At 31.3% G+C, this 16038-nt stretch overlaps 3 protein-coding genes across 3 annotated transcripts; 2 read left to right on the forward strand and 1 right to left on the reverse strand.

Annotated features, from left to right (window-relative positions):
- Positions 1-283: 283 nt before the first annotated feature.
- Positions 284-439, forward strand: PGO_072400 (hypothetical protein; the record flags this gene model as incomplete). The annotated part of the gene is made up of 1 exon (XM_028687113.1): positions 284-439. The coding sequence occupies one exon, from the start codon at positions 284-286 to the stop codon at positions 437-439; it is 156 nt and encodes a 51-aa protein (XP_028542914.1).
- Positions 440-2592: 2153 nt separating this feature from the next.
- PGO_072410 (protein kinase) lies at positions 2593-9670 on the forward strand (the record flags this gene model as incomplete). The annotated part of the gene is made up of 15 exons (XM_028687114.1): positions 2593-2892; positions 3168-3338; positions 3720-3993; positions 4325-4979; positions 5156-5804; positions 6173-6272; positions 6478-6628; positions 6861-7049; positions 7260-7339; positions 7547-7633; positions 7912-7984; positions 8248-8332; positions 8658-8903; positions 9282-9361; positions 9598-9670. The coding sequence occupies 15 exons, from the start codon at positions 2593-2595 to the stop codon at positions 9668-9670; spliced, it is 3213 nt and encodes a 1070-aa protein (XP_028542915.1).
- A 562-nt stretch (positions 9671-10232) lies between these two features.
- PGO_072420 (transporter) lies at positions 10233-12167 on the reverse strand (the record flags this gene model as incomplete). Its single annotated transcript, XM_028687115.1, has 2 exons — positions 10233-11773; positions 12092-12167. 2 exons carry the CDS (start codon positions 12165-12167, stop codon positions 10233-10235), a joined length of 1617 nt encoding a protein of 538 aa, XP_028542916.1.
- Positions 12168-16038: the final 3871 nt, after the last annotated feature.

Here is a 16038-nt window from a genome sequence, read left to right on the forward strand (position 1 = left end):
AGTGAAAGAAATAATTTAGCGTAATATATACATATATATACATGTATGAATATATGTACATATATGTATACATACGTACAAACTTATTTATGTAGTGCTGTTTACACACAACTGTTCATCGGCGTGGCCTACAGCTGCAGGGTTAGTCTACCGAAGTATTACATTTATGAAACTTCTTATTTCATGACTCAGAACATAATACATTTGTATGAAAAATTTTCAAACGCACGACTTTACATCATTTTGTGAACCCCTTTTCTATGAGTTAAATTTTTTGCGTAAAATGATAGGCACTATATTTTCAATCCTCCTGACAATAATAAAATTGTGCTTTGCCACCTCACCTATAATATGTATTGTCTTAATATTTGTGTTAAATAAAAATAATGTCCCCGATGATAAGAAGAAAAAACCAGACTTTTATTTCGAGGTAGACTAAACGAGTGCCTTTCAAATGATTTCATGAAGCCAGCCATCAAGGGGTAAGAAGTGGAAGAAGTGGAAGAAGCGAAAGAAGTGGAAGAAGCGAAAGAAGTGGAAGAAGCGAAAGAAGTAGAAGAAGCGAAAGAAGTGGAAGAAGCGAAAGAAGTGGAAGAAGCGAAAGAAGTAGAAGAAGCGAAAGAAGTGGAATAAACAAACGAAAAGGAATAAACAAACGAAAAGGAATAAACAAACGAAAAGGAATAAAGCCAACTCCCCAAACACTCACTTGTGGACATGTCAACATATATCCATATATGGCATTCCTATATGCTTTTCATGGTCAGATGAAATTAAAATGTATATATATATATATATATATATATATATATATATATATATATACATATAGGAGGATACAAAATGGAGGCTTAACTAGTTGAATATGACGAAATGGCTGGTAATAGGACTCCCATTTAAAATTTCTCAGCGATGATATTTAAAAGAACGATAAAGATTAGCAGAAAAGTAGACTGAAACAGTGTTGTAAACTCATTACAGTTGCATTTGCTTAGAAAACACATTACCTGAAGCAGAATGGAAAAAGTACAAACAAACTGTAGCACTGCACTTTTTTTGAGTTTGAGATTTTTAATTCTGTCTCTTTGTTGAAAAATGAAGTATACAATAAGTTACGCACACACACAGTATGTATAATATTTTTATTTTCAAGTTTTACAAAAACCTGGTAAATATAACACGCCTCCTTTTCAGTAACAACAATGTTTGATCTTTTCCGTCCCTTCATATTTCAACATACATTTGTGGATCCCATATCTTTACACTTTTTTTTTTTTTTTTTTTTTTTTTTTCCTTCGAACACTGATATATTTTTAATTTTTTATGTGATTGCTAATTTTTTACCATACCACCATTTCCCATTATTGGATAAACATTTAAGATTTTTGTAAATATTTTTTTTTTTTTTTTCACGTGTGTGCGCATATGTTTATAAAAAGTACACAAATTCAAACCCTTGTTTAAGAACATCCTTCCTTATAGTTATTTATGTGCACATATATTAAATAGGTCATGTCAGGATTTATTTTTATTACTTACCCTCTTCTTTGTCATTTTTCCTTTCACACATTTTCACGAGTTTTTTTTTTAATTATCTATTCATAAATAAGAAAAACACATGGGTATATGAATTATCGCATGGAGATTCCCCTTTTTCTCTTACATGCATACGTACATATAAATGCATATATCTACACATGCACACACACTTGAAGCTTGATTTTTTTTTTTTTTTTTTTTTTTACACATACGTAACTAAGAAAAATGTTTGTCTTTATGTTTGGAAAAAAAAAAAAAAAAAAAAAATTGCATGAGAAATTAAGATTCCAAAAGGGTGATGTGGAGGATGGATGGTACACCTTTCTTTGGCACCAGGAGAAGAATATGTGCTCTTTGAAATAATTTCAATTTACATTATTTTTGAATGAATGTTTCATACATTTCTCTTAGTTATTTTATGAAACCCTAGTTCATGCTAACTCTAGCGAACTTACATTTATCTCTATATATTAATAATAGAAAATAATAAAAACAGAAAATTGATTAATTAATTTTGAAGCAGTTCATATAAAGCTATAGAGGTGGAGAAATATACCCAATGCTTCGGTGGCATGTATCCGTATGCACATTTGGCACCTTTCTCCTCCAAAATTAAAAAAAAAAAAAAAATAGCTACATAAAAAAAGGTAGCTGCACAAAAAAAAAAAAAAAAAAAAAAAAAAAATGGCCTACTCATTTCATCACTTCAACATTTCAGCATTTTGCCAGTTTTTAACTTATAAAAAAAAAAAAAAAAATCCCCTTTTTGAAAATAAAATTTTATTAATAAAAATTCGGAAAACAGTGTAAATGTGTAGATGTTATAGGAGGACGGACAATATTCCTGTCTTACATCATTAGTGTAAAAAAAGACAATATATTTTAATATTTAAATGTTGCACAAATGCATGGCGTATTTATTCGTCCATCCGGCATAACAAGATCGGAAAAATAGAAAAAAAAAATTAAAATAGGAACAGCGACAGTATTAGTAGTAACAAAAATAGCCAAACATATCATAAGAATTGTTCTTACATAGGTACCCTTTAAAAAATGAATGATTACTCTAGTGCGTGTAGAGATAACATTGTTTGTGAAGTGGTTAAAAGTGGTGGAAGTAATTCTGTTCAGAGTAATGGCACAGGTACTACCGATAGTGAAAATAAAAGTAACGTAACTAATGGGAATGGCAACCTTGAGGAGGAGCAGGAGACATTCATCAGTGAAGAAAAATCATTAAGGAGGGGCGGTGAAAGAGGTGGAAAAAAGTTGTGCGAAACTGGTGGAGAAGTGGAAAATTTGCAGAAAGCCCACAAAGACACACTGAGAAAACTGAAGTCAAATCTCGAAATAGTAATAAATCATTTTTTAGAAACATAGGCATGAGAACAGATGGAGCTGTACGTGTAAATAAGCAAAAGAAAAGGAAATATTTACTGAAATGAAAGAGAAATTAAGAGAAAGAACATTACCTTATATTCAATTATGTTAAGCTGAAGTGAATGTATTGTAACGCAGTAATGCAAATGTGTATACTAAGCAGACACCTTTTTTTTTTTTTTTTTTTTTTTTTTTTTCTTTTTTTTTCCATTTTTTTTTTTTTTTTTTTTTGTGCCTTCCGAATGTAGAACCTAAAAAGAGGGGAAGAAATAATTAAAAACGCGTGTGTTTTCATTTCTGACGATTTAATATTAAAAAAAGAAAGTGAAGCCTCGAGAGATTTTATAAAAAGATTATCCATGAATGTCTTCCATTTGTATTTTCCACCACATGCTACTTGTTATAACAAAATTTCGATGGTACCATAAAAAAAAAAAAAAAATAGGCATTCCCAAATACAGAAACATTTTTATTTTCATTTCATGCTTTGCTACTGAACACATTTTTTTCTATTCACCTCTGCTATTTTCCCTTACATATGTAACATACAGAATATACCAATACATTTTCTGTGTACTAGAATAACTATCCAAGTTGAACAATTTGGGAGAATTTTTATCCTCCCCTCTCTCTATATATTTTCGTCACCTCCATATTTTTGTCACCTCCATATTTTTGCCTCCTCCATATTTTCGCCTCCTCCATATTTTTGCCTCCTCCATATTTTTGCCTCCTCCATATTTCCGCCTCCTCCACATTCTCTTTCTCTTCTTCCCTCTGCACCCCGTCTCTATTTTGAGGCCCTACTCTTCCTAAGCGGAGGTGTAGAAGACATTCTAATTGGCTTGAAATACCTGATTGATAACCTGGACGAAATAAATTTCATAGTTTTGAAATTTTTAAAAAAACTGAAAAAGAGAAAAAAAATCAAGAACAATCAAGTTATATTACATCTCATCGAATTTATCCAAAACAAGCTTTATGAAAATAACATAAATTATAGATACTGCCAATCCCATATGTTGGATTTTTACGATAACCTCATGCAGAGCAAGCGAACTTTTTTCGAGGCAGGTGCTGGATAAAAATTGGAGCGAAACAAATTCGAGAGTGGCAAATGGGAAATGAATTTCATTCTAATTAGGAATGAACAGAGAGGGAGTTAAAATTACACTCTCCCCTCTGCCCCCCAAATGCTAAGCAATTGTAACGATTTGAATGACTTTTGAAAAGATTCCTCTTTTTTCAAAATTAATGACACAATTAAATGAGCATGTGGGTGGCCAAATTGCTCTTTGTCTTATGATTATATTGCTTGCAATCATTAATATGGACACACGTGCAGACATGCACACGTATAGACATACACTCATGGGGACACATATATCTGTTCTGGCACAAGCAGGTCTACTGAAGGACGCTGTGGATGTGAAAGACCTGAGACTTATTTATTTCTACAAACATGATATTAAAGTGAAATCAGAAGGAAGTTTTGTTATGGACATGCAGAATCTAAGCAGTGACAGACACATCGATGATGAATATTCTTCTGTCGAATTACAAGAAGAAAAAGAAATGAAAAAACGAAATTTTATAATAACAGGCAGCGGATATGAGTTAAACCATAAATATATGAAAAAAAAAAAAAAAAAAAAAAAAAAAAAATTGATAGGAGAAATACCTGTCCCAAATGTGTACTTGGGATTATATACGTGCTTTAAGGAAAAATCTCTTTACGATTTAGAAAATTCTTATTTGCTTTCCTTGAAAGAAAGAATGTACAATTGTGTTAAGAAATGTGTTAAGAAGTGTGCCAATAAGTGTGCCAATAAGTGTGCCAATAAGTGTGCCAATAAGTGTGCCAATAAGTGTGCCAAGAAATGTGCCAATAAGTGTGCCAAGAAATGTGTTAAGAACTATGCTAAGACGTTGGACGAGATACCCAACCATACGTGCATGCATGAGGAGAAGAAAAACTACAAACAGGAGGAAGACACAGATTATATATGCACCTGTCATACAAGCATAATTGTAAATGTATTCAGTGATGCCAAACTGCGGTAAAATTTTGCTTATCATTTTTTTAAAGTTCATATTGGAGATACAGTATATTCGTTTGCATACGAGATGTATTTCTGTATAGTCCACATCCTCATCCTTTAGCATATATCTCCTTTGTACTTCTCATTTGGAGATTCAATAAAACATTTTGTTCTTACATCTCACTCGTTTGCAGAGAAAAGGTTAACATAGCCAAGAAAGAAGTTAAAAATACTAAAAATATTTTCGCAAAAATAAAAAAAATAGAAAATTTAGTTGAAAAGATGATCAAGTACGATCCTGAAAATGTTATTCAAACTGAGGTAGAAGCACCATCCGAGGTAGAAGCATCATACGATGAGGATGGCACACCCGAGGGAGACATGATACATGAGAAAGAGAGCGAAAAAGATTGTAGTACATTGAGGAATGAAGAAGAAGAAAAAAAATTTGGAAAAAGTTCACATATTGGTATGCATAAAAAAAATGGAAGACATAGAAAAGTGGAATACAAAAATAGTACGAGAATCCAAGAGGAAAAAGGACAGATGAAAAGAAATTTCTCCCAAATGAAAGGAGAACAATGGGTGGAAGAACACTCCGAAATGACACACAATACAGTGAAAAGTACAAATTATAGCTACTGCCCCAATAGAACATTTTCTCAGAAATTTTCCTCAGAAAAAAAAAAAAAAAAAAAAAAATTAAATCAAGAACCAGAGGATTCAACTCTACAAAGTGATGAAAGCATAAAAACATACTATTACGAGAACTATGATTTTAATTTTGTTTTCTTGGGAAGTGTTAATAAGGGATCCGATAGGCATAGGTCTTTGTTGTTTAAGGTAAAAAAAACGGGCCATAAAATGCTTATGAGTGTATCCAGCATCATCTATTCATAATTTCCATGCCTTTAATGTATCTATGTATGTAGCACATGGAGTACGTACATTATATATATATATATGAACATATATATGTATACACCATAGCACATTATTGTACATATACATATATATATATATATACATACATTTCGAATGGCTGCAATAATGTGTGCCCTTTTCGAGGTGTCAGAAAAAGTGTGCATAAATGCTCGTGCTGATTCTACATCACTAGGAACATTTTTCGAAAAATGGAATATATACTTCCTTTGCGCCATCTCTCATCCAACCCTCAACACCCCACTATTACCTTGGTTGTAAAATCGTAGCTATTGTGTGATTCAGTTGATATCCCTTGCAGATTCATCCGTTACACAAAAAACGAGAGAGTCAAATATTTCAACCTTGTCTTGGTTCCATCCCTTCCAGGTTTCATCACATATATATATTTTTTGTTATGAGTAGTTCTAGTTTATTCTTCGCATTTTTATATTATTTTACATTTAGTGAACATAGTTTATACATATGTATCAACTCGTATTGTCAACATTTCCTAGATTTTCCACTTATGTGTAATATATTTTTCCACTCTATCTACTCTCCCCTTTTTTGAATTCATTTTTCCATTATGAAGAACAAAACATCATAGAATGTATAATTCCAATTTTTTGGGAGGATAAGATAAAAATGAAAATGAATTTGAATACACAATCCAAAATAACTATTTCGAGTTTTATGAATAATGTAAAAGTGCCTCTTGGATACATTGATAAATTCTTTTTAAAGTGAGTGCTTGAAATGCTTTTCACCTGAACATGTTCAGGCACGGCAAAAACAGGTTTTACACACAATTTTCAGCGTCATATCCAAGCAATGGGTCCCCCGATGGAAATGCGTCTATTGTGCGTATAGATATCTCAGTTGGATTCAATTTAACTTCATAAAAAATTATCTTTTCCATTTTCATTTTTTTCTGTCTTTCTTCTGGTTCTTCCTCCATCTGATGGTGCTTTGCAGAATATGGGAGAGAAGCAACGAGGTGATAAACTTAGATGACTATTTTATCTTTAACAAGAAATTGGGAGTGGGGGGATTTGGGGAAGTGTGGAATGTGTCATTAAAAGAGGATGCAGAATGTCAAGATTCATTTTTCTTTTTCAGCATAAAGGATACTACACAGTTTGCTTTGAAAATTATGGACTTGAAGTATGGTGACACATGATTGCTTTTACTTTTTTTTCCCACTTTGAAAAGGAGCTATTCTTATGGCTCCCTTGTCTTCGCTTGGAAATTAGGGAACGGGACGCTTTTTTATTATTTTACCCATGCATTGCATTACTTCCACTTTACTGCTACATTATTGCTACATTATTGTTACATTATTGCTACATTATTGCTATTTTTTTTTTTTTTCAGCGAATTCAATTTGAACGAGTCTGTAATTATGCGGGAAAAGGCACACACCAATGTCGTGCATATTTATTGCACATTTAAAGGTTATATATTTTTTTATTTATTTTAAACTGGAATGTACGACTCTTTGTTGTCTATTTTTAAAATGAGTTTTCTTTTAAATGAACTCTTTTTGTGTGCCTATTTTGAGTTCCCATTTTGAGTTCCCATTTTGAGTTCCCATTTTGAGTTCCCATTTTGAGTACCCATTTTGAGTACCCATTTTGAGCATTTTTTTTTCTGCACGTTAGGCTACCAGCTGCTAATGAACAGACAGCACCAAGAAGAGAAAAAGGAGTCTCTTTGTTTTCTCCTGGAATTAGCGGATACTTCCTTAGGTAGAGAGTGACCCCACATGCATTTATAAATTTTTCCATGAATGAATTTTCGTTTGTGTGAATAGAAAGTACAGTATATAAGGGCATGCGCGTTCTTCAGCTTAAATCGCCATTTGGGACACTAGCATTTTACTTTATTCCATTCTATTTTGTTTTACTTTGTTCTATTTTATTCCATTCTATTTTGTTTTACTTTGTTATATTTTATCCCATTCTATTTTGTTTTACTTTGTTCTATTTTATTCCATTCTATTTTGTTTTCATTTTTTCCTACGTAGAAAAAATCTTTTGTGACCAAGGCGTGGTGTACAATCTAAATTTCGTTCGATTAACTCTGCTAGAAATAGCCAAGTATGCTAAATTAGACAAAAAAAAAAAGATGCAATATACTGATTTTCAAATCGACATCTTTTATCACAAATAGAACTGATTAAAAAATCTCGCAATGATGATGTATTTCTCCTCATTATGTGAAAAGCTAGGGAATATATATATATATATATATATATATATATATATATATATACAGAAATCAACTTGTCTGAGAAAATCCATAACTTCACATGATTATGTATGCACACTTTATGCTTCCAATTCAAACTTTTCCCATTCAGTGTAATGGCATTTATACATAAGCCAAATTCTAAACAAGAGTTTTACATATACAGAGATTTGAAACCAGACAATGTGCTAATAAAGGTTAAGTGCATGATTTATCATAGTATCGTGTTTTTTTTTTTTTTTTTTCTTTTTTTTTTCTTGTTATATATTTAGTATGCCCTCTTCTGAATGATGGAGAGGAAAAAGAGAATTTTTTTTTTTTTTTTTTTTTTTTTTTTTTTTTTTCTCCATGTTCCTAATTTGTGCATTCCAAATGATGCATATATGAGCGAGTGATGAAAATATGCCTTTCCAAAATTGTGCTCGAAGGGCATGTACATTGAATTAGAACGGATACAAAATTTACGCAGTGGAATAGTGAGAAATGTATTATACATGAACACACGCACAAACACACTTGCAGAAGAAGAAAATCCTTATGACAGATTTCAACCTATCGAGAAAGGTCAACGAAGATTTCGAATTTCTCATGAGTCAATGCTGTGGGACAAAGGGACATTTGGCTCCAGAACAGAAAAGTGTGGCATATAATAAAACAGTTGATATATGGGCCTTTGGGATTATTATATCAAAGTTTTTAAAACATCAAAATTTTCATTATTTTTCTCATAACGGTTATAAAATAGATTTGAAGCATTTAGAGATTCAGGTGAGGCGACAAAAAATAGTTATCAGTGACGTAATTATTTCCTCCACTCATCTGGAAAACACTGCACGTGGTGCATGTGTGGAGTGAGAGGATGGGGCTTCATGTCCACGCAGAGTAATCTCTGCAATGTCATGTTACCACAATGCTGCTTCATTCAAGTATTATCCTGTTTCTACTTCCATTCCTATTCCTACATCTACTTCCATTCCTATTCCTACATCTACTTCCATTCCTATTCCTACATCTACTTCCATTCCTATTCCTACATCTGTTTCCATTCCTATTCCTACATCTACTTCCATTCATATTCCTACATTTACTTCCATTCATATCCCTATATCTACTTCCATTCCTATTTCTTTTCCTTATGCTGCGTAGGACAAATTCTTGATAAATCTGCTGATGGCGTGCGTTGATGAAAATCCATTTATGAGGCCAACTTTTGACGAAATTACAAGGTCCGATCTGCTTCTTTCTGAGTGAAATGATACCAATTGGGAATAACACTTGTATGCACATATTCATTTTCAATATCGCCAGTGGAATGATGCACATTGTAAGCACCTGCACTGTAAGGCAACAAACACACATGTGCAGTGCTAATCACCACTTCAAAAGGTGAATGCATGAAAAAAAAAAGAATAAAAATAAAATCTCCATTTTTTTCCATATCATTCATTATACCTACCTGTAGAATGCTCATTAACGAAATTGTAAGAAATGAGTTAGAGGAATATGGGAGGGCACTAATTTTAAAATCAAGTTGAGGAGGATTAGCAACTTTTTATCTGTCTACAACTTGGATGTAAACTTGCCAGGTGGGTCAACAGAAGCGCTATCCATTTTTTTTTTTTTTTTTTTTTTTTCATTGCGTTTGGCCCCCATTTAGTCCTTTTTTTCTTCTTCTTCTTCTTCTTCTTCCTCAGTTTGTTTGTCTCGCCTAATCACTACGCCCATCGATAACACAAACAAAAACATGCAGATATGAACATATATACATATATGCACGTACAAAGGTTGTTATGCAAATTTTTTAAAAACATTCTATAAGAATCTGCGCTTTAAAAAAAAAAAAAAAAAAAAAAAGAAAAACCAAGGGATGATGGAGGAATTATAGACATATGTATGCAACTCAATGTCGCACATGTGGCATGCAAATATGTGCATGATATGATCAAAAAAAAAAAAAAAAAAAAATTGCCTTACACAAGTTGACAAAGTAGGGTACCAGCACAAAATGTGGCATCAAAATGAAGAAAGAAATTAAGTAAAGCTCCCAAATTGGAGAGGTTAAAAAATGGGACATGATAAGATACAGATCTAGTGACTCTAGGAGTGCATAAGGAGAAACATGGAAATTGTAGCGACGATAGAAATAAGACCAAATGCTGAACTCAAGCAGCGGAGGGTGAAGATGTTGTAGAATAGATGCACTACTAAGCTACACAAAAAAGTGTTTGCAATCCGAGTTGTATAAAGAATGGACATATTCAAAGGAAAATGTAATTCACCATATTTTTTTAAAGTAATTATAGGTATAGTCACAAAACTTCCTCCAATGCAGAAATAAAAAAGAGCACATGTAAATGCGTATAAAATGTATATATGGGAAATAACGGGTAGGAGGAAGCAAGCTAAGCATATACAAGAGCCTAGTAAAGTTATAGTAAGGTGGAGTTTCAATTTATCATATAATGCACCCCATATTAATCGACCAGCAATATTAGCGATGCTGTTAATAAAACTACCATTTAATGTTATGAATCGATCTTGGACAGGGGTATAAGTTATGCCTATAATTTTCCAATACATAATAACGAAATTGATATACGAATTAAATAATACAACAGATAACCATAACAAAAAAAATAGAGTATCTTCTGTACATTTTTTATTGTAATATTTGAGAAAATTATTATCTGAAGATATGGTGGTGTTTATGTTTAACATATTTAGAAAGAAAAGAATAAAATTATTATTCTTTTTTTTATTATTGACATTTTGGTTCAAATTTTCTTCGTCTTCATCTTCATTGTTTAACCCTAAAAAAAAATTTCTTTTTTTTTTTTTTTTTTTCTTTAAAGATTTGGCTAGTCGTGTTCCCAAATTATCTCCTTCATTTGTTAAATCATTTTGAATTCCCTTTTGTTTATCAGTAGAGGATACAAGTACCTGTTCTTCTTTCTTTTCTACATCTGATAAAACTTTGTCTATTGTATTCATATTCCCATTTTCATCCTCTGTAATACCATTATTAATAAAATTCTTCCCATCCTCTTTCGCTTCAATAGTAGCGAAAAAACCACCACAAGTACTGAGTATTAAAAATATAATTGATTGAATAAATAAAACGTGAGGAATTCTATTCAACACTTGTGTATCCTCGAAGTAAAGTTCTTTAGATTTCCCTTGATCACTGCTTGTGACAGGTGTAATATTATTTCTATTAATTAAAATGGTTTGCAATGGACAATATAAAAATGGACTTAACGAGATAGCTGATATTACAATACCACTTACCAAACCCCGATTTTTTTTAAAATGCTTATATGCACATGACAGAGGGATAGTAAAACTGATTCCATAGCCAATTCCATATTGAATACCCATAAATAGACATAACAAATAATAAGAGTGTGTATATACTGAAGATAAATAAAATGAAATAAATGTTGTAAAACAACAAATTAATATTGTTATGCGCTCCCCAAATTTCTTTTGAACCATATTTCCAATCAACATGAATATCCCAAGTGTGATTACTGTAAGTTCGTAGATGAATGACACATCTTTGTATGTTACATTTTGTCCTTTGTATCTCAGGTATGAGGTTAGATAGATGTTCAGATTGCCATATGAGTTTATGATTCCTGCATGAATATGAGTGGAAGAAGGTAGTGACATTATCAAAATGTTTCCATGCATCTCTAGATGAAGACTCACAAGCGTAAGTCACGTCCACAAAAGGAAAGGAGCACCCCTAGCAGTTGAAGTGACACGAACGATGTAACCATGATGGTGCACGACTCGTTCTAGTGCATGTGTGTCTGTGTATGTGTATGTGTCTGTGTATGTGTCTGTGTCTGTGTATGTGTCTGTGCCTGTGTATGTGCCTGTGTGTATGTACATGCGTACATGTGATGTATGATGTGCCTTCTCTTATTAACCCCCTCTTTTCCTTCACTCACCTATGCTCAGATTATACAAAAAGGCTCCAGTTAACACAACATATGGAATCAGTCGTTGTGGAAACATATACATCATGTTATATATACGTCTCCTTGTTGATAATGGGAATAAAAAAAAAAAAAAAAAAAAAAAAAAAAAATCCAACAACTCTTCTTTTGTCCGTCTTGTAATAGGGAAATAACACGTGTATGTACAAGTGTGTGTTTATAGAGCCATGTATATATATATATATATATATATATTTATCACCGTTCTGCGTTTGACGACAGGTGGGAACCTACAAAAAAAAAGTGCACTTATGTTAGTTTGGTTTCTTATAAATCTAACTGTTATTAACTGCTATTAACTGTTATTAACTGCTATTAACTGCTATTAACTGTTATTAACTGCTATTAACTGTTATTAACTGCTATTAACTGTTATTAACTGCTATTAACTGTTATTAACTGCTATTAACTGTTATTAACTGCTATTAACTGTTATTAACTGCTATTAACTGTTATTAACTGCTATTAACTGCTATTAACTGCTATTGTGTTTTTCGGCTCATTATCGAAATGTTCCAAAAGTTAGAAATGTTCGAAAAGCTAGAAATGGTAAGAATTATTCCTTTTTTTTATTCTTCCCTTTACCACTTTCACTTTCTCGCTATCTGTCGCATGTTTTTCAAAAGGGAACCACATACAAACACACACACACAGAGACGTCTTGCTTGTTATGTCTTATCCAGAAAGTAAAATGTTCATACTTGAGTTAAGAAAGAAAAATAATAAAATGATAAGATAATAAAATGATAAGATAATAAAAGGATAAGATAATAAAATGATAAGATAATAAAATGATAAGATAATAAAATGATAAGATAGTAAAATGATAAGATAATAAAATGATAAGATAGTAAAATGATAAGATAGTAAAATGATAAAATGATAAAATAATAGAATAAAAGCTCACCCCCTTTGGTCTGGTTCCAGGGATGTGTTTGTGTACATGATGGATGTATGTACGTGTTCTCGTGGGTTCACACAATTGAATATGTAATTAAAATGTGTGACCAACGAAGGCATCTGTGCCTCTCTATAATTCACTTGCTTTTCTCATAGGAGAGAAGGCATTCGTATATATATGTGTTTATATATATGTGTTTATATATATGTGTTTATATATATGTGTTTATATATATGTGTTTACATAAATGTGTTTATATATATGTGTTTACATATATGTGTTTACATATATGTGTTTACATATATGTGTTTATATATATGTAAATATACACTTATGTACAAGTGTGATCATGCTTATACGTGAGAGCAACTTTCAGTTTGATAATATCCGCCCTTGGCAAAGTCGATTATTTCTAAATCACACACACACACACACAACCAAAAAAAAAAAAAAAAAATTAATGTGGTAAGCACACTGTAACGAACAATACTCCTTTGCATATTCTTACTAATCAGAAATCTTTGTAACATTTTTTTTTTTTTTTTTTTTTTCCTGTTGCCAATTACGAAGTTATACCAACCGCTTTATTCTTTAAAAAATTTTCACGTCCTTAGACTTGTTTCCATATTTAGCTTATCACCTGTTTTGTGTTAGGCCTTTTTATTTTTTGTTAAGTACATCAAAAGGTGTTACTTTTTTAAAACATATATTTTTTCAAGTTTTATATGAAAAATGAAGATTGTCACAAAGGTGCGTAAAGAGTATTTTGTATTTTATTGTATATTCAATGCTTGGACATAATTTTTTTTTTTTTTTTGTATACTCCAGATATGAAAAAAATTTCCAATGAGAATTTTTCTTCCTTTCCTTGTAGTAAGAATCCAGAAATTATCTCTCCCAAAAGAATGTGTATATTTTTTGTGTACAGAGAAATTTTCTAGCACTTGGAATTCCTCCTTTTTTGCACAGTTGCAGTAATCCAAGCTGTCAACAAGAAGAAGAAAGTTACTTTCTATCGTTCCTGCTTGGATATGCTCACGGGTTATACGTACATGGCATAGAAACACTTCTGTGCGTATTTTCCCCTTTTTGAAAAAAAAAAATAACTAAAAATAAAACCAAGTAAAATAAAATAAAACAAAAATAGTTATATGTCTATCAATATATTTTATTTTTATTTATTTATTTTAGTTTTAGTTATTTTTTTTTTTTTTTTATATTATTTTCTTTTCACTTTTATTATTAAGTTCTTTAATTGTTACACATTAAGACTCAAGAAATTATCACAACCTTTTCCAAATCCCAGCATTCAAAATTCGTTTTTTACAGGAGGAGGGTTTTTTTTTGTCCTCGAAATTGAAGCATTTCTGAAAAGGTTCCTTAGAATATTTACGGGTGTTCATCAGCATAGCTTCTTGCCAGGCATATAAAAAAATGCTTATATACTCTCACACACATTTATTCATTATCATCTCTCAGAAATGAAAACAGAACAAAAAAAAGACTCTCCGGTGTAATTCTAAGTATATAGGTTGTTTCCTCACGCACGCTTGTTATAGCGATATCGACAAAAAATACATATGCGTATTTTTTATGATAAAAAAAAAAAAAGTGTGAAACTGTGCGAGACGGTGTGAAAAGGTATGAACAGATAAACAAATTAATCGATTGCTCAAATAACAATTTCTTTTTTTTTTTTTTTTTTCTTTGTTTTTACTTTTTCTTCTCTTTTTTTTCGTTTTTGTTTACTATTCCTATATTCCTTTCTCTTCACAACATTGGACGTAACATACTGTCACATATAGGAATACGAAAATTTTTGAAGAACTTGTCTTTCAAATATATATTCAAAGTGTTCCCCACTCTCAGTGCATGTGCCCATACAAACTCACAAAAATATGCAAGCAAGCACGCACACATAAATGTGCCCTTGTATGTGGAGTTAAAGTCTAAGCACACATTTCTCTATGCATATTCATGCAACAAGTTCCTGTATATAGATATATATCTAAAGCAGGTCTACATGTTCATATGTGGAAAAGAATCATGCAGTAGTACAGTATGCCTATTTTTATACTGTACTGATATGTATATATATATATATATATACTTTAGAATCTTGTTATTTCCCTTTTTCCCCATCCAGGCACGAAAAAAAAAAAAAAAAAATATGGTCTTTCGTCAATAAGGTCCTTTTTCTTTTTTTATTACATGCTTTTGTGGTATACCTCAACCATTGCAAAAAAAATAGGCACAAAGTCAAATATATATGTGCACATATGTTTGGCAATTTTATATATATTTTTATGTACATTAATATTCATAGTATTCGAAGCTGAATGGGTTACACATATGTAAAACTGTATGCCTTTATCATACAAATATGTGTATTTTACTTTTAATCCTTTCTAATATAATCTAAGAAAAACTAAAAAAAAAAAAGGGACTGTAAAAAGGATTGTAAAAACAAATAAAAAAAAAAACGGTAAAAATCAGGAAAATACGAATCCTTGTTTTTTGCATCGAAAAAAAAAAAAAAAAAAAAAAAATCGTTTTAAATGGTCAATAAAATTGTTGGGATCTATGTTAATATATTTTTGTTCTTGATAAAAAATGGAACATTCTGTAAGATTCTTCCTTTACTTTTGGGTCAGCCATCTTTATTCCTATGCAACTGTAGCTCAAATTTCACACGTCTGTATTTTACTTAACCTACATTTTATGGAAATTATTTTATTTTTACAACTACACTTTAAGTAGACCCCGGTTCAAATCCACTTTATGAACTCATTTCCACATATACGTACTGAAAAAAAAAAAAAAAAAAAAAAAACTCTCTTTACATTCTATCCAGAATAAACTATAATAAAGTTTGAGATAATTCTTGTTAGGACTTTCATTCTTATACACTGCGTTTCACTAAGACCCAGTTATCTGTAAAAAGAAAAATTGTCAAAATTGGAGAAATGAACAAGATGGTTTCATAATCGCGATTGTG

The sequence above is a fragment of the Plasmodium gonderi genome (genome assembly GCF_002157705.1).
Source record: "Plasmodium gonderi DNA, contig: Chr07, whole genome shotgun sequence".
Taxonomy (NCBI): domain Eukaryota; phylum Apicomplexa; class Aconoidasida; order Haemosporida; family Plasmodiidae; genus Plasmodium; species Plasmodium gonderi.